Source organism: Netta rufina (genome assembly GCF_964035555.1).
Source record: "Netta rufina genome assembly, chromosome: 8".
NCBI lineage: Eukaryota > Metazoa > Chordata > Aves > Anseriformes > Anatidae > Netta > Netta rufina.
The window spans coordinates 7,108,403-7,132,679 of record NC_140131.1 but is presented as its reverse complement, the minus strand read 5'-3'; the positions used below and the strand labels follow the sequence as shown (position 1 = coordinate 7,132,679).

At 40.1% G+C, this 24,277-nt stretch overlaps 1 protein-coding gene across 3 annotated transcripts in view; it reads left to right on the top strand.

Annotated features, from left to right (window-relative positions):
* The window catches only part of ELAVL4 (ELAV like RNA binding protein 4), a gene marked incomplete at both ends in the record, with an annotated part of 61,340 nt that extends 37,671 nt beyond the window's left edge, over positions 1-23,669 (top strand). Inside the window, 5 exons of one of the 3 annotated variants that reach the window (XM_084290902.1) lie at positions 6,195-6,298; positions 16,857-17,010; positions 17,406-17,631; positions 19,025-19,063; positions 23,342-23,669. In XM_084290902.1, the coding sequence (XP_084147028.1) occupies positions 6,195-6,298; positions 16,857-17,010; positions 17,406-17,631; positions 19,025-19,063; positions 23,342-23,669 (851 nt within the window). Of the gene's footprint in view, positions 1-6,194; positions 6,299-16,856; positions 17,011-17,405; positions 17,632-19,024; positions 19,064-23,320 lie in introns of all 3 variants that reach the window. The other 2 variants (XM_084290901.1, XM_084290903.1) reach the window with 2 other exon arrangements.
* Between the last annotated feature and the right edge of the window lie 608 nt (positions 23,670-24,277).

Genomic DNA, 24,277 nt, shown 5'->3' with positions numbered 1-24,277 from the left:
TGACAGCAGGTCTTTCTCCTTCATAAAGTGATGAGGAATGAGTAAGGCTGGTGGTACTGTTACAGAAAAGCATCAGCCCTATGATTAGATTGCATTTTCTGATACTCTGAATTTTCTCTACTTAGTTTACCTTCTTTTTTTAGGTAAACAGCTTTATTTGTTGGTAACTGTCATAGAAATTTAAAAAAAAAAAAAAAGCAATTCACTTGACCTTCTTTGTACGTCTTAAATACATCCTCTCAGTGGTATTTATGTAACCTTCTCTGAAAGCCCCTGCTTCATAGAGCTTTTCATATGAGTCGTAGTCATTCTTTGTCCTTCCAGGAACGTGTTTAAAACACTTCTGAAATGGTTTGGAGGCTTCCAAGGTTGTGCTTTGAAACAGGGCTACCAGCTGGAGTGGGACTTGCCTTGAACATCAGAGTCTCATCTTATGCTCTTCTTTAGAAGATGGAAAGTGGTAGACTTCGCTGTGGAATCTCACTTGATTGCTTCTCTTGCTATACTTCTGTAGATAGTATTTTTAGGAACATCCCTAATTAAGAGTCATGGGAGAAGGTTCAAGAGCATGTGAAGACATGCATGCATGAAGTTGCATGTAGGCTGTGCTCAAGTGTTTCAATTGACATGTTCACCCTCGCAGCAGTTTCTTCCCTAAATGTTGGTTGAGGTTTAAATGGGTGAAAATTGGAGCTGGAAGCCCTGGAGAATTCATGGTGAGTGTTTTATCCTTTGGTCCCAAACCCAGAGTGACTGAAGGCTGTTACAGTCTGACGGCTTCTGCCTGGCTAATACGAGATGAGCTGTCAGACTTGGCCTAGTTCTAGAGGAAGATACCGTGTCACAAAGAAAAGCATCAGCACTCAGTGGCGGTCGTGTTATGGCTGTCAGACAGGCAGCTTTAATTAGGTTTTATATTTGGGCAAAAGACAACAAGACTACAATTTGAGTTACTATTGTTACTGTCCCATTCTCATGAGTAACTCTTTGTAGTGGGGACCATAGTTTTAATGTGACTTTGCAGTCTGTGGTACAGACATTATTTAAAAAAAAAAAGATAATGTATGTCAGGTGAATACTGTTACAGTGCTATTAAGGTTCATCTTGACCTTTTCTGATCAGGCAGACTGATGCCCATCACCTTTCAGTTGATCAGTTGAGAGTTTCAGTTGTAGTCATTCCCATGGCTCTTCTCTTCACAATCTCCAAGGCATCAGTGTTCATGATACACGAAGCTCCATGCCCAGGCCTGGTGTACAGCAGCTAAGTATGCAGCTAGTTCAGATACAGTGATTTTTGTTTTTTCCTCCATTGAAATGCATGTTTTAAGCCATGAAGCATCACTTAATCCTTTTGGCAGCATTATAAGCTTGATGTGGTTGATTATCTATCACCATATATTTGAGTTCTTCACTAGTAATATAAGTCCATGTTTGGAAAATATGCTGCAGTTCTTGGTTTGTAGGGATGTAATCTTGGGTGTGTGCTACCTAAAGGGATGTAGTTACTTGGAGCAGTTTGCTGAGGAGCTTAAATTGCTTCGTCCTCTTGGATCATTTCCTGTCACCCCGTTCTTCTGCTGTCTGCAATATTCGCCTCTTCTGGCTATTTCCTATTCACAATTCCCAGTTTGAGGTATGTCAGCTGACTTTTAATCCATTTAATGTGTACCATGTTAATTTTTAGTCAATTAATAAGCAGTACCAAATCAAGTGCTTTATAGAAGACCAAGTCTATCAATGCTATTACATCGACATTCTTAAAATTTATAAGTCAAACTTGTAATCTCATCAAGAAGGATGTCAGTTTAGTTTGACAGAATCTATTTTCCATAGAGCTAATTTGATTGACATTGATTATATTACCCGTCTCTAATTCTTTATTATTAGAGTCCAGTATCGAATATTCTGTAATTTTGTCTTGCTCAGCATTAGGCTGACGGACCTGTAATTACTTGGGTTATCCAGTCCTCTCTTCTTGAATTTCAGTGCAAAAATTTTTCCTTCAAGCTCCTGGAATTTGCTCGGTGCTTTAAGAATTACTAAAAATCACAAGGGAGCTGTTTGCCCTTTACTTTTGAGGGCTATTCTGTGCAAGTAGTCCAGATCATCTCATTTAAATGTATACAATGCTAGGAGCTATTGTTTAATGTCCACCTGAGTTACTAGTTAGTACTTCATGCACTTTAGTTATACACCAAGCTCTCTGCTATATTACTCTTACTATCCATTGGTGAGTGAAAGTATCTTTTCCCCTGTAGCCTTTAAAAAAGATGAAAAGTTGTTGTTTTTTATTCTGAATATTCTAAACTTTGCTAGTCAGATACTTCTCTGGGTTCATTTCTCTCTTTTCTGAGGATTTTTGTTATAATTTATATTGCCATCTGTTTCCTCTTCATCTCTTTTAAGTATGGAATTGGCTCAAGCAGACTGGCTTATAGAGCGAGGCAGGTACAGGACTTGAACTGGCACAGCCTATTTTATAGTTGCATGTTTTGGGGTGTGTGATTAAATGTTGTAAACATGATATGTTTTCCTGCATTCCTTATCTTGGTTCTTTTTAATCTTACGGTTTTCAAGTCCGAAATGGAGCCTTTGAAAATATGAAATATGTACATTACAAGCTTGGACTTGTCTTTGTGTGTTTGGGTTTTTTGTCTGTTTGTACTAAGTCGGTCAAAACATGTTCATTTTTTATCCTGTTATCAGTAGCTTGTAGACCTGTTTCTTTACCAAATTGTAGGAGGTCTCCTGCACATTTTCTTCAAATTACACAAAACATTCTGAAAGAGCAATGGTATTAGTGCTACAAAAAGGTGGTGTTTTAAGATCATCTAGAAATATCTCTTGCCTACCGTACTGAATCACAGCATGCGATGACCTATTAGATTCCAAATAACAGAAAATATTTACTATTTACGGTGCTGTTCCTGGGAAGTGTAGCATGGGAATGAACTTCAGTGTCTGTGTGGCATCCCACTGAGAGGTCCAGCTGCTTGCTTCGTGTTGCCAGATTGCGTCCAAAGAAATGTTACCCTTTTCGAGTGCATGCAATAAGAGTACATGAGGGGGGAATGCACTGAAAGTTAGTATTTCTTCACTGTATTCTGGAACAAATGCTTTCCTTTCTCTCCCAGTAACAATTTTTAGCTCTTTCACATCTAGAGTCTGTTCTGTCTGACATAAGGTGTGTTGCTCTTGAGAGTAATTTGAAAATAATATTTTTAGCTGGATATATCTTTTTTTGTTGCTGCTTAGCAGTAAATGTTTAGCACTCTATAACTTTATGATGTCTGCCAGCAGTCGTAAAGCTTTTTCATAAAATATTTTTTTTGTTCTGGGTTTATTTTCTTTTCAATTTTCAAGGTTGGGGGTAGGGGAAAACAACACCTGTCTTCATTAAACATTGGCATTTAGGGGAGATGCACTGCATATTGAGTACCTAAGAACAAAAAGTAAACCAAGCAAGAGATCTTTCTGAACTGACACGCTCTTAACAGAAAGATTTTATTCCCTTCAGCTTCACCGGTACAAAGTGAAGCATATGGCAACACACAGCAACAGGAATTTGCTAATTGAAGCAACGGCACCAGGACTTCAGCAGGCTGCAAAGGGTGTAGGGTTTGGATTTTTTTTTTTTTATTGTAAGCTTTCTTTAATGAACAGAAATTTAGTCTTCAGAATGCTGAATAGACTCATCCTGGTTTTGTTTAAGAATGTAATACAGCCATTATTGCAATTAATGTATTTGATACGAAATCACAACTAATACCTTCTGGATCACAAACTTTCAGTTCTGTCAAGTGTTAGGTATTTCAGTGTTCATGAGTATATACTCTAAAGATTGTCATCTCCATGTACCTGTTACTATAAGCAGAACTCATGACAATGTCATTGTTTTCTTCATGCGTGCCTGCAGAACTTGGCTTGCAAACAGCTTTGTTAGTGTTGGTACTCCTTATCCTCCACCTTGGAGAGAGGATTTTGTAGTTGGTAGGGAGAATCGGAGATGGTGATACCTGAGTAACTTGAACAATGTGACTGGAGAAGTCCAAGGAAATAAGTCAAATTTTTTCCCCTGTTTTCCTGTAATTAAGAATCCTCTATTTTAGAGGTTGGTCTGTCCCTGCACCTTGGGAATAGCAGTGTCAGGACATCGAAGCTTGTGTTCAGACAGGTTGATGTAAGTCCCAGTGCCTCACTGCTACTCGTAGTAGCTGCGTACCTCTGAAGGTCAGTACACAGTGCAGGAGGTCAGGGTATCCAGGCCCTGATCCTTGCCTCTGCCTCCCTTTGTCTCCCACCAAACGGGGTTAGTCTCCTAGAGAATGGCTCCCTTCTCCCTAGGACTGTTCCGAACAAAATACACAAAGGATGTGGTTAAGTTCAGCTGTGCAGGAGTGGGGCTGTATAAAGTATCCTAGGTAGAGGAGGGGGAAGGCATAGCAGGAGAAGCATCTTTACCCTATTTCTGCTCAGTCAGACTCCAGTTCTTCCTTGGTTAATGTCGTGTAACTCGGGTAAGAATAGCTTTGCTGGGGTTAATTCAGCTCTCCAGGAGAACTGGGTATGTTTTTATACTTTGGTCTGAAGTTAAATTGATTGGATGGAATTGCTCCCTCGATATATTGTAGTTTGAAACAGCCATTTCGTACCCAAACGCCTGCATGTGGGCATTTTAGGAATGAACTGCAGTGTTTCCATGGATTTTTAAGGTATTCCATAGCATAGTTAGCAGCTTTTAGTGCTTTGATCTGATTTTGTAAGACAGAAGTGCTCCCTGTATTTGTGTTACTGCAAACACCATTTTTGGTGGTGTCTGAGAAAGACAGATGCTTTTTTGTAGTCCAGGAGACAAAGAAACAAAGCCTTATGCTGGGGAGGGAGGCAGGATCCGTGCCTCCGGGGTACATCAAGGCACTTCATGTGCAGCTGCTTTCACAACCTCGGCTTTCTCCTGGTGAGAAGGAGCTGGGTCACTGTTCATTGCTGCTGTGGATAGAAATCTCCTGGCAGGCCATGTTCACAAGTGCTGCCATCCTCCTCAGGAAAGATTTTTCAGATTTTCCTGCTCGCTGCCTGCTCACAGGATCACTTGCATCCCCTGCACATCCGTGCCTAGAGGGGCATGAGCAGCAGCGTGGTCGAGGTGCAGGAGACACTGCCTGCCTGCTTCTTTTTGGAGTAAGATGATCTCTGTTTATGTACTTCTATGTACGTGTACCCTAAGGGGAAAAAAAAAGTGACTCCTGTTTTTTCTGAACATGCACCTCCTCCTGAATTTATTTTGTAAGAGGAAGGATGGGGGAAGCTGTGGTCTCTCACATAGCATTAATAGAACCAATGCTGCAAAACTGGTACTTGGGATTTGGGAAAACCTGCCTTTTCAGTACAGGCTTTCTTAGAGCATTTGGAAATGCGCAGCTTTGTCCCTGCTCTGTGTGAATGAAGAGCGGTGGCGCTGCTTAGCGCCGTGTTATTACCAGTTATTAACCAGGTCTCTTCTTTTACTGCAAACACAGATTTTGCTAGCAAACCAGAAGCTGTTGAAATGATTTTGGCTGCTGAAGTGGGCTCCTGCCATCCCATGCGCAGCAGCAGTTGTTGTGCTGTTTTGCTTTTGCCGTCATCTCTAATACACTGAGGAAAGCTTTAATGCAATCTCCTATCCTAGTGCAATTTGAGCTGTCCTTTCTCCTCCCATTTCCTGACTGCTCACAGAGCAATAAAACCAGATAGAAAGGTGGCTGGCTGTCTTTCTCAGTCAGCTGCTTTAAGGTTCATGTTCAAACATTGTTCCGTAACTTTTGCATTTTAAACACCTATGGATTTGTTTATAAACAGTGGCAAGATTGTGTGTTTATTTCTAAGCAGTGACCTCGTTCCTGTTCTGGCAAGTCAAGCAGTTATATTTATTGGGAGCTCGGCACAAAACCATTATGTAATTCTGATGTCAAGCCTTGTACACTTTTCAGTAAACTCTCTTGGAGAAGCATGGAGGTTTGCTTCATTTTGTTTTTAAAGTAGGATCTTCAGAAAAACAGTTCTTAACGGTGGGAAGCCAATGTAAAAATTTAAGATAATGAAATGGGGAAGAATGGCATAAAGACCATAGGGGAAAGCAGTGATGAAAGGAACTTGAAAGTGTTTACAAAAAGTACTAAGTCCTTTTTTCTTTGTTTTTTGTTTTAACAGGGCAGAGTTTAGGATATGGATTTGTTAACTACATTGATCCAAAGGATGCAGAGAAAGCCATTAACACTTTAAATGGACTCAGACTCCAGACCAAAACCATAAAGGTAAGATAATGCAGAAAGCCTCTTGCTCAATTTGGAAGAGGAGAAAGTAGTTAAAACAGTTTCTGGCAGTTTCATTACTACTTTAATCACCTATTGCAAAGGGCATTCAGCCACAGTCTCCTTGAAACAGCAGAAGACAAATCTCTCCTTCTCTAAAATTAAAACCCTTCTCTAAAACTGAAACTATTGTTAAGGTGGGGGAAGTAACAGAAAGCTCCTTAAAATGTTGCAGTAGGACTTCTATTTAGAATAAAATAGCCACAGTGATACAGTTATTCATAAACAGGTATAAAATACAGGACCATATATTCATAAATTACATGTTTTCCTGTGTTTTAATGGGAAGTACCTTGACGAGGAATCATTCTTCAGTGATACTCATGTCACTATCAGGATGAGGTATTGAAAGTACACTTCTCAAGTTAGAATGTTATTTAAAAAAACCTCCATTTCCCCATGCTTAGTTTGATTTATTCTTTTAAAAACTGGAGGGATTAGAGATCCCACTGAAGTCTCTCATTTCATTGTTGTAATAGACCATTAGTTATTCAACGACCTTTTTTAGTGGTCTCACAAGAAAAGCAAATTTCTACAGTCACGTTTGTTGCTGCATGGCTGATGAAGCTTTTTTTAAAGAAGCTTATAGAAGGTTTCTACATTCTGAATTCTAAAAAATAGTACAGCTTAAGGAATGTAAATGAAAAAACTGAAGAGGAACAAACAGCAAATCTGACTCAAATTATGTGAAAAGGCTTCGATTATTTAAGATTGCTGGCCTTTGATGCTTCATTTTGTATTTCAAAGCAAAAAATGTTACAGAATATAAATATAGAATTTTTGCTTTTGAAAGCATCTGTATAAAACTTGACATTTGTGTCTTGTCGAAGATACTGTGTCATCAGTACTTAGTTGTACTTACCTTTTTATTACTAAAGATTGTTGTTTTTTTTTTCCTGAAGGCAAAATTATTTGAATTCTCTTGCATCTCTAAGGACCATTTCAAGCAATTTTTTCCTGGTCCGACTAGGCAGGAGCAGAGAGTCTGAGCTGAGGGTTAGGAGTGGAACAGTTACAAGGACCACGTAAAAAGGGCTACTTCCAAGCATTCCTTACACCAAACAGGTTCATCCCATAGATGTGTATGTGGGCCATGCATCTAAATGCTCACAGTATGATTTTGTACAGTTAAATAGAGAAATTCAGAGGAATATGTACAGCAAAAGAAGCAGAATCTAATGTCTTATCTGCTGCTGCAGGTGGAAATACAGCACTTGGACTCGGCAGTTTCTGCTTACGGTTAAAAGTTGAGCAGTAAGTTGCTCTCCAGAGTATTTTTGTTGTCAGGAAAAAATACAGTATTTGGAAACTACTTGCCTATCTCTTAAATGCATTTTAAAAAATTCTCTAGAACTTTAAAAACCTAAATGAAGCGTTGCATTAAAAACTGATCTGTACTGTGAATAATATTCAGCATTAGCAAAAGTATATATAGTACAGCTGTTGTCCTGAATAAGTACCTGTGGTGTTCCACACCTATTTTCTTGACTTTTTTGAGTCACAACAATGTTATTGTTGCTGTGACACTCCAGACTTACAGGACCTCTGGAAGCTTTAAAAAAAAATCAAATAATCCTCCAAACCCTCCCCCCATTATTATTTTACGTTTCTTTTTGCACTGAATTAAATAGCAAAATTAACTATTATGCCTTCCTTTTTTTACCTTTTGTAGTGAGTTTTTTGTTTTAGGCAGGAACTTACCATGCGAAGCATTTCATGCAGGACTTTTTTATTCACTTCAAATTTTATGAATACCAATAGTTTATTAGGTTAGGGTTTATTTCATGATTATTAATAGCTACTAGACTTTTATAGAACACATGACATTTTGTTGGGCTCTTGAAAGCTGTTAAAATTTAATAATAAGCAAAGAGATTAACCTAACCTACATGCACAGGAGCTGCATAATTTCCTCAGTGATTGGGAAGAACTGTGTAGACTTTAAGTATTTTCAAGTAAATATTAAGAGTCACCTAAAACCATGCCTAAAGGAGCCTTCTCTTCAAATAGCCAAGCTTTAAACACAGCGAGATCAAATCAGCAATTTCTAACTCAATTTTTAATTCCAGTATTGCATGTGACTCTCTCACCTTACCCAACTGGGTTTTTGGTTAAATTTTATTGCCTTTTTATTTAAAAAAAAAAAAAAAAAAAAAAACTTCCTAAATTGGGTCTGCTTGCCCTGGTACTGTGTGGTAGGGAAGGAGGCTTTCCCCATGGTTGCACAAACCAAGCAGTGAATCATGTTTTTGCCGTTCCCGGCAGTGTCAGTGTTGCTGGAGGAGATGTCCCCGGTTCCCAAACTGTTGCGGAGCCGTGCTCGGCGCCGCCGCCTTCCCCGAGCTTGTCTGGTGCCCCCACACAGCCCTTACCAGCAGCTCGCTGTGATTCATTGCCCTGTTCTGAAGCATCCTAATTCCTGGAATTACTATATTTAATTATTAGAGCTGATTACTTTATTCTAGCTAGATGCCCTTTACAGTTATTAAAAATGCACTTCCATTGCATTAAAAAAGCCTCACAAAGAATGTATAGAAAGGGATTTGGTAGCATATAGTTCGTAGCCTACAAAAATACTTAATTAAACGCTAAAGTAATGTTGAACTGCAAAGTACCGAGCATTACTTTATGCTGTTTTCTTCACGAGCATGGCTTGGTTTTGTGCGCAGAACGAATCTAATGCCATGTTGATGGATAGATTGAGCCTTTGGCCTCTGCCTGTCTGCGGGTGCTCGGTAGCCACAGCCCTGCGGTAGCATTTCCTTGGCTGTGTTTTGTTTGGGAGCTGTTGGGATAGATAGCTCACAAAAAGTTTTTTGAGGCCTTTTACAGACATAGATTGCTTCCACACCCCAAGGTCACCTTGGTGCTGCTGGCCAGCTCCCTCCCATCTCATTGCTCCAGCTGTCGTGGGCCCCTGCTCCTCGGCTGGACGTGAGCTGGCTCCAGGGTCTCATATCTGCACTTGGTTTTTTGACCCATAAAGCTTAATTCCTATCTATGGAAGAAAAAAAAAAAAGATTTTAAATAGCTCCAGGTTCTGCATGTGTCCCCAAATCCTGTCCTTTTTGCTTCTGTAATGTCTCGTGGCAGCCGAATGTTCCCTCCCGCTCCTGATGCCTTGCAAAGCAGCCATGCAGGCACCAGAGGAACTGCTTTATAGCAGGATCAGCAAAACAGCTAGGCACAGTCTGCTCTCAAATGTGCAGACTAAAATAACTGAAGAAATGTTCTTTTTGTTATTTCATTGTTACAATAAATAATCCCTTTCCACTGAAGCAGCTAAAATATTTATGTGCATTTTATTTAAGTCAATGATGCCCTTTCAAGTCAAAGTCGAGAGGTGACTATTTACAGAATATCCGTTTGGGGGAAAGCACTGAAGGAAGTGTTATGTGTTTGGTGGTAATAGGTTATACACGTTATGTTCCTCCTCAGCTGATCATAGTGCATATTTTATTTATGCCATTTCGTGGCATCCTCATCTTGTGAGGCAAAAAGGGCTTCACTGTATTTTTACAGCTAAAGCTTGACATAATTCTACAAAATAGTCTAGAATGAGAGATGATACAGCATGTGTTGAAATAAATATATATTCCAGAAATTGAATCTATTTTTAGAAATTAAATTTGCCCATCCATAAAAGCATATGAAAGGTCACTGCTGCTGTTGAAGATTGCCTAGCAATTCAGTTGCATCAAGTATCTGAAAGAAAACAAGGTGTGTGATGCATGGGGCAGAGACTGCTTAAACTCTGCTGCTCTGCCCTGAAAAAAAATGCCCGGCATCTGAAAGGAGTGAAAGGAAATGTTCTGCAATTTACAGGTTGATTCAGGTGACCTGGCTTCACATTAGGGGACACTGGAACAAGGACAGAACAGAATTTTAAAAGCAAGTTTGAAATGAAACAACAGCAAATGACCACCTGAAATGTGGTTTTGTGTTCCCCTCTCCTCCTCTGTTGCCTGAGAAGTAGGTTGGTTCTGTTCTTCTCTTGCAGGAGCAGGTAGCATGCTGTGACAGCCACTAGAGCAGGAAAAAGCCTCTGATGAGGGGAGAAGGAATCTGGGTTCTGTGAGCCCTTGATTCCCTCTTCTTATCTCACAGGTTTGATGGATTTAGTAACAAACAAATAGGATCATTCCTCTACTGTCAGAGGCTGCTTCTGCTTCTTGGGTTATTTCTAATTTTCGGTTAAATGAATAACTGCTGTGGAATATAACTACTCTTCAATTGTTAGTTCAAATGTTTACTTGTACTCCATTCTCATATTTTCTGATCAATAGGACTGGATGGCACTAGTTTAAAATACAGTGAATAGTTCTCTGGGAGAAAACACTCCTTTATTTTCTGGAGATGAAGTAGCAACGGTACTACTTTCTATTTTGGTTGCTCTGGTATTTTTCTAAAGACCAAGTATTTCTACAAAATTCAGGCTCTAAATCTGTCCATGCTAGCTTTTGTGCTTGTCTGCAAAGCTACAGCCTATCCTGTCGCTATAGGATAGCCAAATAACAGCTGCTGCAGATTTCCTCTGTCCTACAAAGCCATTTCTCAAAAGCTTGCCTCTCGGTCCCGATGAGATGAGGATGCTGAAGCAAAAGCAGGAGGAGGGAGAAGAGGAGGAAGGCTGCAGCAGCACACTGTGGGAAGAGGATCTGTACCCAGTCCCAAAGAGCTCAGGGCTTGCTGGGGAAAAACACCAGCCCAACAATCCAAGTTCTAGCCAGGAAAAGGTGGCTCGCTGGTAGTGAAAGCAGCAGAGTCTGAGTGTTGCACAGCCTCAGTGTGATGTTCTGCCTAAGATGTAATTCTGAGTTTTTTACCGATGTTCTCCCAAGCCTGCCTTCAGGAGCTTCTCCCATCAGGGTAATGGGGTGTACTGCCAGGCTGGGCGGAGAGGTCTGGGGATGCTCTGACACAGGGAGATGGGGTGAACAAAAGGAAGAGGAGGCACAGAGCAGGCATGCATACTTTGTGATGGAGCGGTGCGTGTGTGAAAGATGCAAGGAGGAGCTGAGTGTATGTGCTGGTGGAGTTACCCACATCTGCAGTTCCAGGGGGCAGCTCCTGCTGCACTCCTTCCTCCTGTGAAAACTCACATTGCAGGTGTGTTTGAGCTGCAGGTTTGGGATATGGTTTGGTAGCTCTTGTCGTCGAGGTAATGGCTTGTGTGGTAGCTCAGGATCTCTCATAAATCAGGATCTTTCATAAACAGGTGTCTGCTGTGACTGTGGCACCCTGGGATAAAGCCTTGGATAGGAGTCTTTAAGGATGCCACAGATCTGGAAACTCTTAAGTAAACTGACTTTTTGCTCTTCAGCGCTCTTTAAGAGCCTCTGTCTGTGTACTGTCTGCGTACCTGCTTGGACTTCAGTGCTGGTTAACAAATCCCTTTGCCTGTAGTGATGATGTGGCTCACAGGACCTTTCAGCAGAGCATTTGAAGGTTCAAATCTGGTTCTGCTGCTTTCAGCAGGCACCAGAGAGTCTTTACCTGTTAGTTTTGGGCATCTGCGCTTAATCGAAATGTCTTTTTTAACTGCTTCACATTTGCCAATGAGCTTCCTTTTCATTCTACAGAGCCAGAGCAATTATTTCTTAGCCCGGCTCTTGCTACAGCCAGAGGGCTTCTAGGTTGTTATCTATGGATGTCTCCCCTAAAACGATGGGACAGGCTGTTTTATCTTACCTGCAATCATAATTAGTCCCAGTACCATGGAGAGATTCAATGCTGCTTTAAAGTGCATTGTCACTCCCCTACTGTCCCCAGCCCTGGGCTGGGAGAAGAATGTAGTGCCCTTGGGGATGTGAAGGCGTTCTAGGCTTCCATCTTCAGCATGTGGAACAGAGGACTGTGCATGTTTTGTTTTGACCAAGTATGTGGCTTTCTAAGGAAGGGTTTCTGAATTTTTACACAGAATTAGAGCACGAATGAGGGCCTGGAAGAGGCTCTGAGGAAACTGCCTCTTCTAGCTGTAGTGCATTTTTACTGATCTGCTTGTATGTGGGGAAAAGTGGGATGGTGCTTACACATGTGAAGAAGCTCTTTGCCCAGCTGTGCTCAAGCACTTGCAGTGTATACCACTGAATAAGAGGCAGCTGGCACAGGTCAGTTTTGTTCCCATTTTGTGTGTTTGGACCTTGGACAGAAAAAACAGTGAAGTGACTCACCCAAAATCACGCAAGCAATCCTACATCTGAGCTTATCACGCAGACAAAGCAAAGTCTTCCAAAATTACTTTTAAGGTCACAGTGAAGCTTAGTATTTTTGAACATGTTACACAAGGATTTTCTGAAAGATGCCCAGGGCATTGCTTAACAGCGACTGCACCTCATGTGGTGGCGGCTGGTGACATGTCCTGGGGACTGCAGGAACTGTCGGCTGCTGGCCCAGTGGCTGGGGATGCCTGTGCTGCTGTGCTGCACTCAATTAAAGGCTCCTGTCTAGTCTCGCATTCCCCAGGTGAGCAATGCTAGGTGCCGAGTGAGAGGCGTATATCATCTTGGAAAAGTTTTCAGAAAGACACAAGCTGTTAGGTGGCTTGTCAGGAGACGTTATGGCCAGGGCAGGGTGGCTCTGCTCACAGAGGCATTGCTCCAGGCAAAGATTATGCCTGACCTCTCTGGAGCAGGCAGCAATTGAGACATTGTTTTGGCTTACTTTAAAAAAATAAATAAATAAACTTCTAGAAGACCCCTGAAAATGGGTTTAACATCTTAGAAGTCCAGGATTAATGTGTGAGATGAAGGCATCTTAGAGAAGCAGTGAAATGGTTAAGAGTGTCAGTGTTGAAGTTGTGGCCGATAACATCCAGAACCTTGTCTTGTAAGACAAATGGGATGCATTCATGCCTCTAGGTGCCTTTGTGGGCTCTCTGACTTGGAAAGACCAGACTGCATCAATTTATGTTCTGAAAAGTCTTGAGGTTAAAAATTTTTCAAGAAGTTTTCTGCATTGGAAAAATGAGTAGGAAATCAATAGGGAAGATAATTGCTTTAACTGGGTGATTTTTCTGTGTTCATGAACAAAAATAATTGTTCATTACCATGGAAAATCTGAAACTCTGGACCCTACATATTCTCTGGTAGTGTGTGGTGAGAGCAGTAGCAGCGCAGCCTCTTGAGGGAGGGCTGCTCATACTTTGGAGAAGCGCTTACACAGGCTGATGTTCAATGTCACATGAGAAATAGCCTTGCTAGCATGTTTTCCCGAATTACTGACCTCTAATGTTAGTTGCTATAAATATATATATATACAGTAAGCCATAATAAACTATTTAATAAAAAATAATTCATGAAATGAATTAGAAAATATTAAAATATCTTCCCTGCGAAGGACTAAACTTATTATGTGAAATGAAATATTGTTAGACCTCCAATGGGCATGCAAGTGGACAAACACTTCAGTGCTGAAAAATGCATAAGTCAAATGACAGCTTGGCGTACTCTAGCTCATCTATTTGAATTTCTTCTAGTGGCTGGGATTTCCGTATTCTTTTTGTTTTCAACAAGCAGTTTCATTATACAGCACTAACACTGCTGTGAGCAAAAAAAAAAAAAAAAAATTGTTCTTAACTGTGAATATAAAGAATTAATGCAGTATCCTTCCTGAGTGCTTCATAGTTCAGTGATAAAATGGGAGCTGGTGTTGGCTCCCATTTTAACTTTCACAGTGCAAGTTGCTTCTGGTCAGGTGGAGGGTCAGGATGGATGTTTTCTTCCTTTGATAGTTTATACATGGGAAGACATCCCGTCCTTAGTACTAACTGAATAATAGCTTGAAAGCAGGATGGCATGGTCTAACCAATCGATTTGTCATTGGCTGACCTGTGAAAGAAGATGAAAAAGATTCAAAAGGAGATAAATAATTGACACCACTAGCCTTGTGTCCATTCAGCTCACAACCTTTTCTCCTTGATATTAAAGACAGCTGAGTTGCTTTTGGCAGCTTCTTTCTTTGGCCCAGGCTCCTCTGCAACCTGAATATTTGATTTCAGGAGGAAATAAAAATTAGATCTGAGCGGTGATGCATGTTTACATGTGCTGTGAGTAGATGAATTTGAGACTGTGCAGACTCCTTCTGCTTCGTATCTGTATGGCCCACAAGAACAGAGCAGGGCTTTTTTACTTTCTTGTGTAAAAGTGTGTGTGTATATCTATATATAAAATGTCAGGCACTCAGTGCTCTGGGAAGTGGTGTTTTTTGCATATCCCAGTACTTTTCATCTTCCCTGTAATGTGGCATTTGGTTAATGAATGTGCCAGAGTGAGAAAACCCAAAGGAAACCCCTGGCTGTTTTCCCAGGAACTTTATTAATTTTGCAGCTCTCAGTTTTGAGGAATAGGTAAGGTCCCTACCTTCACTCCAGAGAGGCTCTTAAGTGTTTTTTAAACTCTTATTCCTGAAATAGGTTAAGCTGTAGGTGTCTGAGCCCTGGTAGCGCCCTCTCAGTGTAAGGCGCTTGCACAGCATGGGGACATTGTGGAAATGCACACACTCCAGGGTGGTTTTGGCTGCGTGAAATGGGTGGCACCTCCCTGGCCTCAGGAGATGGGATTCAGTCCTGACGTGCTCTTCATGTGGGGCTGATCGTGATCATACCAGGCCTGGCTGGTGCTGTGAGGTGATGCTTGAACTGCCCAGGCCGCATGCAGCCCTCACGCTTGGCGGCCATGTTGTTCCTCACCTCTGGGTGACTTCAGCTGGGCTTGCTGGTCTTCCAGAGCCTGCTCAAAATCATGTAACTTTTTAACCAAGCACAGCAATGCAGTGATGTTAGGTACGGTATCTGTAGATGAAACCCCTGGTTTTGTGTCCGCAAGCACCTGACTCAGTTCATTAGCTAGAAGCCAAGTGGTGCCACCTGAGCTCTGGCCCTGGTGCCTCAGAGAGATGCTTGGGGCCTGTGAGTGCTGTGGATGCTGCAGCTCATGGGGAGCTTGTGGGCTGTGTGGCCCCAAGTCACTGTGGTACAGGACAGTTCCACACCATCCGTTTCCCTTTCATTGCTTGTCTGCTGCTGGATGCTTCCCTGCTCGTTAGGCCTGCCTGTGCCTGTGTGCTTCGCCTGAGCCTGCCTCAGTTGATGCAAATGTTTTAGTTAACCTCCTTTTGCACATCTCTTCCCCTAAATCTTTCCACCTCCTCTCTTTAGCTTTCTCTTGAAATGTTAGTTTTAAAAGGTTATGTACAAGCACGTAAGTTAAAAAGAAGTTGCCAAAAACATTAAAATCTAAAATCTTTAGAGTTTGTCTGCTATTATGCGCAGAAGATTGTAGAAGCAAATATTAGTCATTCACATCATTTTCTGTGTTGAGTCAACATCTATTTTTAGGTGTGGAGCACATAAAGACAACTCTTTGACACATAAAACACAAAGACATCCATTTGACATCATTTGTGTTTGGGCTAAGGCTGGGGAAGAGGGGAATACAATTGCCGATAACGTTATTTTTATGACAAGACCCCCCTATTTCTTCCAAGAGGCATTTTAAGACATGATACAGTAACATACCAATCTGTTTATATTTAAATAAATCAGGATGAAGTGCAAAATATTCAGGTTTAGATCTGATGCTATTTCAGATGTGCTGAGAAGTAATTCTTCGTGATCTGTGCTGAATACTTGCAATTAGGCCTTATCTGGGAAGTATTTTTGTTAAATTTGTGTTATTCTAAGCGAATATATTAATAGTGCAGAAGGCTTTTTATGCACATATTGTAATTATAGATCTGATTTTTCTTTTAGGTCTGGGTTTATATTTTCATAGGTAGAAGAGCAGTTAAAGATTTGATTTAATAATTTCTTGACAGCATGCATGAAATGCCTCAGCTTGCTTTCCTTGTTTATTTGGTCATAATATTTTATGGTCTGGTTTTGGGCTTACAGTGCAAGGGAACTTCTTGTGATAAATTGCAGATGCGACAATGAGTGTCAGTATACAGTTCCCTGAGCAGATGTTCATTTAGTGTAATTTCACCAGTGCTTTGCTGTTCATCCAGAACAGATCTTGCCAGCTCAGGATGAAAACACAGAGATGGCACAAAAGATCACTCTGCAAATAATCTGATCTGTTTCAGACTTGTGAAGAAAAGCATCCTGGAACTTTAGAATGCGACGTATATTCTAAGGTTATTACATGTTAGATACAGTAAATCATCCATACACCCACAACCCATAGGGGTAAATTTACAAAGCCGTGCGTAGGAAGTCACACACTAATCTACCTCTGAACAATAGTTATTTTGTGCCTGCACTTAAAGAACCCTTGCATTTGTTTTCAAGGTCTCTCTTGCGTCTCTCTTGCTTTTCCTTTGTTCTTCTAACCTTTCCTGGTTCTCCTGGTTTTGTCGAACAGGTAGTATCTGAACTCCAGGGTTATTCAAGCAACTGAACTCTAATGTTTCTTGCTTGTGGAAAAAGAAAACAATCTGTCCATTTAAAATGTAAAGGGCAGCTCTGCTTACTAATATGCATTTCCTTTTCTTAAATCCATAGGTGTCATATGCCCGTCCAAGTTCAGCATCAATCAGAGATGCAAACTTGTATGTCAGCGGCCTTCCGAAAACAATGACCCAGAAAGAATTAGAGCAGTTATTCTCACAATATGGACGCATCATCACCTCACGGATTCTGGTTGATCAAGTCACAGGTTAAAATAAATCTTACCTAGATGCCTCTGTGTTTCTGGAAATAGCAGAATTATAAATGCTTGCTGGCAGTTGGGTTTTAAGATGGTGTGATTTTTTTTTAATGTAAAATGCATGCCCAGTTCTCTATAGGTATAACTGCTTGGGGTTGTACCTGCTTTTTTTTAATGAGGGATTGCAAAATGCAGAATGTCACTTTTCTTAAAACGATTGTGTATATGGTAGGGTCTGATTATGGAGAACACAGCTGGGGAATAGCATTTTTCTTTATTATAGGACTTCTCTGAATTTGCAAGCTGTGTGTTTTCTAAGTCAAACCAACATTGTTTCATCGTTACATAGATGAAGCTGTTCCTACATATATTCATTCATTTGTTCACATGTGCTTACTTCCCAGGTGTTTCTCGAGGTGTGGGATTTATCCGTTTTGATAAGAGAATAGAGGCAGAAGAAGCCATAAAGGGACTAAATGGCCAGAAGCCTAGTGGTGCTACAGAACCAATTACTGTGAAGTTTGCCAATAATCCCAGCCAGAAAACAAGCCAGGCACTCCTTTCACAGCTGTATCAGTCTCCCAACAGACGCTACCCTGGACCACTTCACCACCAGGCTCAGAGATTCAGGTAATTACCTGGAAAAGAACTGAAGTTCTACCAGTGATGACGATGTGGGGCAGGTGCTGCACAGGAAAATACTTTTTAGTTGTGTAGGCTGACCTGATTTTCTTTGTAAAATTAAATATTCTTTCCTGGAGAATGAGGAGGAAAATCTGCTGACAGCAGTAGTCATGTTGTATTTACTAAAACAGATGAAGTACTGTACAATCGGATCTCTTGAAGCCTCATAGAAAAAGGGAGGACAGAATAGAGTTACACTGATAATCAAATGAGCAGTGACTACTCTGTTCTTCCCAATTTTTTTGGTAATGCTTTTATTTTCTGCTATGTTATTACAGTTTTGATGCAGCCTAGACTTTGATGTTAATGACAGTGGATTCGTAGCAGGAAAAAAGCTGAGTGTGTTCCAGTCAGCAGCAGTATCATTAAATTTATTAGCCTGAGATCTGCTCTTACTATAAAGAGACCTTGTATTAGTGTTTGGTATGATCCCTCAGATGCTTTTGGGAGGTGTTTTGTTACACATTCTGAATATACCATTTCAATCTGATCCATAAACTAGTGTTTGCAATACATTGTGTCCTTGTTAGCTTTATAATAACTTCCAGGCAACCTAGCGTTCAATTAAAGGTCTCTTTAAAATGTGTATACTTGCATAACTGAGTTGTATACTGGCTTTACAGAATTATTAAACAGTGATTCTAGTTTTTTGGTGACAAAGTGCTAATGAATTAAATAAGATCATAGCAAAAAGTCAATCGTCTGACTGATATAAAAGCAAATACAAATTTAGTACATCTTTGGCATGCAGCTGTGTCCCTTGAGGTTATCTTTTTTTTATCAGTCCATCAGTAAGAGGACTTATTTAGTGTACTGCCATGGAAAGCAGTTGATTAGTCATTTTGCGAAACTTGGTGGTCATTTAGATCGATGTATTGCTAAGGATAATTACTGAATGCATCCTAGTGGTGAGCATGTATTATGTTAAAGTAGTTGAAAGTCGGGAAATTTTCTAGCTCCATCAGTTTTGGACTGTAGCGCTTTATTTCAAAGTTAACTGTAAGTATGAGGCAAACAACTGAATTATTTGCAAAAATTTCATAATGCTGTCTTAAAAGATAAACCAAACGTGAATCTTTTTAAAAGTAAAAACAAACCATGAAAATTAAGGCTTTATTTAAGACTTCATATAAATGAAAATTACTTGAAATGCTGTGGTGGAAATTTAAGCACAATCTCAAGCTTAACAAAGCAGGCCGCAAGTTGTTAGACTCCTTAGATGTGTGGGAAACTTGTTGAACATTTCTTCTTTGAAAATGGAACGCTATTAATAATAGTTCCATTGAGCGATCTTGCCATCTGTGAGACATTAACCCAAAGACCCTCCTTCTCTTTTCAGGCTGGACAATTTGCTTAATATGGCCTATGGCGTAAAGAGGTAATTAGAATTCCACAGATTGCCAGATGTCCGTGTTGGCACAGATTGGTGCTACAATTTTTTTTAATTCACTAACTTTATTTTTTTTAATTCCTTCTTTTCTTCCACCAGCATGTCAGATTCTTTTTAAGTTTGGACTTCAGTTGGTTTTGTTACTTTAAAGGCCACACACACATTCTGTGGGTTTTTCAACTTTTTTTTATTTACAGGTGGGGCTCTCAAATGGTTTAGGTGCAACAGCTACAAGCATTCAAACTCCAGTTGTCGTGCCACATGGCACTTTGTCCAGAAACAGAACTATTAACTTAAGTTGTATGTTATTAGATCAGATATTAGTTAAAAACTTAACTGGACAACAGCAGCCTAATTCTTCTTGCAGCTGTTAAGACCTTCATTCTGTTACATCTGGCTTCACAACTTTGACTTAAAAATATAGCTGTGTGCACCTTAATCAGCCCTAAGTTTCTTTTGTTACAGGTTTAATGCTTTGTTGACATTTTCTTGGTGCTTGGGATTTATTTTTTGTTTGAAATAGCAATGTGTGTTTGTGTATGTACTTGTATGTGTGAATGTTCAGCTGATTTATAAATGTTTATGCTGTTTCATCAGTACGTTCAATGTTTGATAGCTAAAATGACGTATTGTTAGTGCTTCTTCGGATGGCACACATCAACACAAGCCAACCTTACAGCACAATACAGGCAGGCTTACTCCTGATGTAAGATGTCCAGCCATCCCCACAGTTAAGATGAGAAAACACTTAATCTTCTGAAATGGTCTACTCACCACAGTTGAAAATTGTTTGAGCTTTTTTTAACAAAGCTCATCCTGTAAATGGTACGGTAAGTATATCTTTAGCCAGTAGTGGACTGTAATGTACATTTTAACTACTGCTGTGGTAGCTGCCGTACGAATAAATTGCAGATCTTAAGACTACTTACGAAACCGAAGGCAATGGTCAAGACAGAGGTGGCATACCTTCTCTAAAGCACTCGTTGTGTTTCATTTGCAATATACTTAGTGGTGATGGTAATTTCTGAGTCACTGTATCACCTGAATTCATCACATTCTGCTCCTCCTGTGTTCTGCCCTCCAACTTGTTTCTTGATATATGCCAAAAACATTGCAAAACTTAGCATCAAGTATCTGTCAGGTGCAAGAAGCTCTCAGAAAGGTGGTGGTGTTCAGGGAGTTGTCCTTGGCTTTTAATTTCTTCCCCAGAATTGTGCTGGCATGTTGTGTAGGACAAACAGTGCTTGGTCCTAACTGTCAGACTTTTGAGTTCAGATTTTTTATCACCTGCAGAGGAAAAGAAAGTGACTTACCTGCCTTTTTAGGCTGTCTGCCTTAGTGTTTTGATTCTGCAGTGTTAGTCTTGAATCACAACAGCTTTTTGTTTGTTTGTTTTTTGAACAGTTATTGTTTAGGCATCTTAAATTAGCTTTTCACTCCTCCCAGCAAATCTTAAACTTTGATAGCAAACTCACATTACAGGCGTAGGGTCACTAGAAAAATACTGTATTGATCAAAACTTTGGAAGCTGCTTCTAAAATACCTGTAGTGTATTGTTTTTGGGTTGGTGGTTAGTCTTCCTTCCTCATGTTATGTGGGGAAATACAGATAGAAAATGAGCTGTGCAGGTGTGGGACGAAGGTTTTATTGATCAGTAATTTCAGATCATGTGCATAAGTCAGTGCTACTGCTTAGCAGTAGCTTTTGTTGTATTTGTCAGTAACCTACTAGTTTCATGCATATGTTTTTGCATTTATAGTAGCTCCTGTGCTCATGGTATGTAGGTAGTTGAAAGCTGCATATCTCCAAAAGGTTTCCAGGGAAAAGCTGCTCTTCAATGAACTGTATGAAACTTTAACCCTTTGTATCAGTGCAGCATTTATTGAAAAACAAAGCTATAAAATACCACTTGATATGCACAGCTTTGAGCATTGTACAGATTTTCCTAATACCACTTATAGGAAATGTATGTATTAGTGCTGTACTTCATGTTAAGTTTCAACATTGGAGAAAACGAGTGTTTGCTGGCTTACACATGGTACTAGCACAGTTGGCACTTGGCAGCAATGGGATTGAAGTCCTATCTTCCAAATTTCAAAGGAATGTGAAGCTGTTGGCTTGTACAAGCTCTCAGTCTTAGCTGCCCTATTTACAGTTCCATGCTGGTGTGTTTTGGAAGGAGCAGAATAAATTAGCCCTGTCCAGCCACCTCTGTTTTCAGAGCTACAGAAATGCCGTAGGTTAGCAGAGCAATGCTGAACAATTATGTTTTTCCACCACATACTGGGAACTAAAGAATGTTGAGAGTAGGAATTGTGAAAGTGAACTTCAGTAGGAAGATTATCATATATTCTTAATCTTTTTGCAAACCTCTATGTATGTCTGAGGATCCAGTGCTGTTAGCATTCACAAACTGTTTATCGTGTAGCTACACTCCAGTGATATTTCTTAGCTTGAGATGGATGTTCCAAGTATCATCTGATAGCACTTTATATGTATATTTGAGGAAAGGAGTCCAAAGAAGCAGCCATCAAGTGTGTAGTTTCTTTTATGGTTATTTAATATACACTAATATTGTGCAGAATACTGTGTGGAAACACAAGAAGTATAAAAGGAGAAGCTTTGGAATGCATAAGAGCTGTCTTCTCTTAGCTACACTGTGGATTTCCCCCCTCTATTCCCTCAGTCATCACTCAGAAGATCCAGAGGAATTATTATTCAATTCTGGTATTAAAACTCATCAGACTGAAGGTACATGTGAAACTGGATTTTTATTAAGACTTTTCCTCTGCGCAGTTGTTATTTTAAAACATATCCCAAAGTGTAGCTTCAGAAATCATGTCATATTTTTTTCAAACTGATGAAAGGAAAATTATGTTGATCCTGAGGGCTGATACTGCTTAACATCTTCATTAATAACCTGAGTCACGGGCTGCAGTGCGCCCTCCTTGCGTTAATGGATGACACTGATGTGGGGGAGTAGGGGCACTCTGCATGCTGTTGGCCATGGCTGCCTTTGGGGTGACCTTGACAAGCCAGAAACAAACCTGGCAAAATTCAGGAAGGGTAAATGTAGAGTGTAGCCACTGACTGTCTTGAATTACCTACAAGGGCGTTAGAAGAAGAAGAAGCCAAGCTGTTCTCCGAGGTCAACTGCAAAAGGACAAGAGCCAACAGTAACAGGCTGCAGTGGGGGAAATTCAGCCAAATGTAAGAGAAAAGTCACTGACAGTGAGGATGGTCAAACCCTGGAGCAGGTGGCCCCAGGAGTGGAGTCCCATCCTTGGAGACTTCAAAAACTTCCCTGTGCAAAGCCCTGAGCAGCCAATTTGACTTCTGCTTGAAATGAGGCTATCTGGAGCTCGACTAAATGACCTCCACAGGTCCTGCCCAGCCAATGCTATTCCATGTTTATAAACACACTACCTGGCTTCAGCTTTCTAATTCAGGCATTCAAATAAACAAAACAGACCCCTCAAGACTTGGGGAGAAGTTAGGGTTCTGTCAGATTTCTAGGAGCTTATCTCTCTACGTTCACTACCTGAAGAGTCATGGACATGGAGTCTCGTGGTATGAAGGTATTAGTTGACATATGCTCACTAATTATATCTACACACTGTTTACTTACTCTACGACTGCTGCATAAATCTTTAATATATTTGGCTGGCTTTAGGACTTTTTTTATTAACTAGATTTTTTTCTCACTGAATGTCAATTAAGGACTATTAGGAGGAGAATTAAAACCTACCACTTAGATCTCTCTGGTAGTATCTTCAGCTAAAAGAGGCTACTGTTTCACCTGAATCCTGACAATGGCATTTCATGGTAATCTTTAAAATAAACTTTGAAGGTTTTTTTTTCCCACAGCACACTTTTGAAAAGTAAGGCATTAGTTTCCATTGCTCTGAAACAATATTTTGTAGTGGAAATACATGGCAAATTCCTATAGGCCTTTTTTCAATGAACTCGTATATGCTGCCATAAACACAGGCTCTTTTTTTTTAACTTAAATGCTGAAGGATACTCTATTAGATATTTGTATGCCTTTAAATAGGGCTTATTCTTGAAGGGAAATGCATTTATGCACAGATTTGGTCTTCTATATGTAGTGTAGCTCCCTTCCACTCCAGTAAGAGTTAGAGACCAAGGTGGCTAGGTAGGACTGAGAACCTAAATTAACACTGGCTTGATTATTTTGAAATCTTGGTTCCATGTAGCTTGTGCCAAGAGATATATTTAGAATAGACCCCTCTTTTTACTTGGTAGGTTTTCTCCGATCACAATTGATGGTATGACGAGCCTTGTTGGAATGAATATCCCCGGTCACACTGGGACTGGATGGTGCATCTTCGTCTACAACTTGTCTCCCGACTCAGATGAGAGCGTGCTGTGGCAGCTGTTCGGTCCCTTCGGAGCGGTCAATAATGTCAAGGTGATCCGCGACTTCAACACCAACAAGTGCAAGGGATTTGGCTTTGTCACCATGACCAACTACGACGAAGCTGCCATGGCGATTGCCAGCCTTAATGGATACCGTTTAGGAGACAGAGTATTGCAAGTTTCCTTTAAAACCAATAAAACCCACAAATCCTGAATTTCATATCCTTACTTACTAAAATATATATATATAAATATATATACGAACAAAACAAAACAAAAAAAAAACTCTTCAAGGCTTATATTCAACCATGGACTTTATAAGCCAGTGTTGCCTAAGTATTAAAACATTGGATATCCTGTGAGGAACAGGAAAGGATTTTATAATGCTTAGAAAAAAAAAAAAAACCTTTGATGCATTGAATGTTCTTTCATAGCTGTCGTTGTTGAATATAATATACATAGATAACAATGTGCAGGGATTTTTACCCGGCCAGCTAGTTTTACTACCTTCCTTGAAGGTGGGTCTTTTTAAGATGACCATTCACTCATTTGAAAAAATAAGAAAACAAAAAACAATTTTTACAAGCTAATGGGATTAAAAGCGAGAAAAACTTTTTCTTTTCTTTTCTTCTTTTCAAAACATTGATCCAATCAGATTGGTAAACCCCCCACATAAAAATTAAAGAGGAACAATAAAAATTGCAAAAAAGAACATAATTTTGCAACTTTTTTTATTTTTCCTTTTTTCTTTTATATCATGTGAACTAAACAGTCTTCTGTTAAGGGAATGGGGTAAAGGGGGATACCTGATGACATAACAAT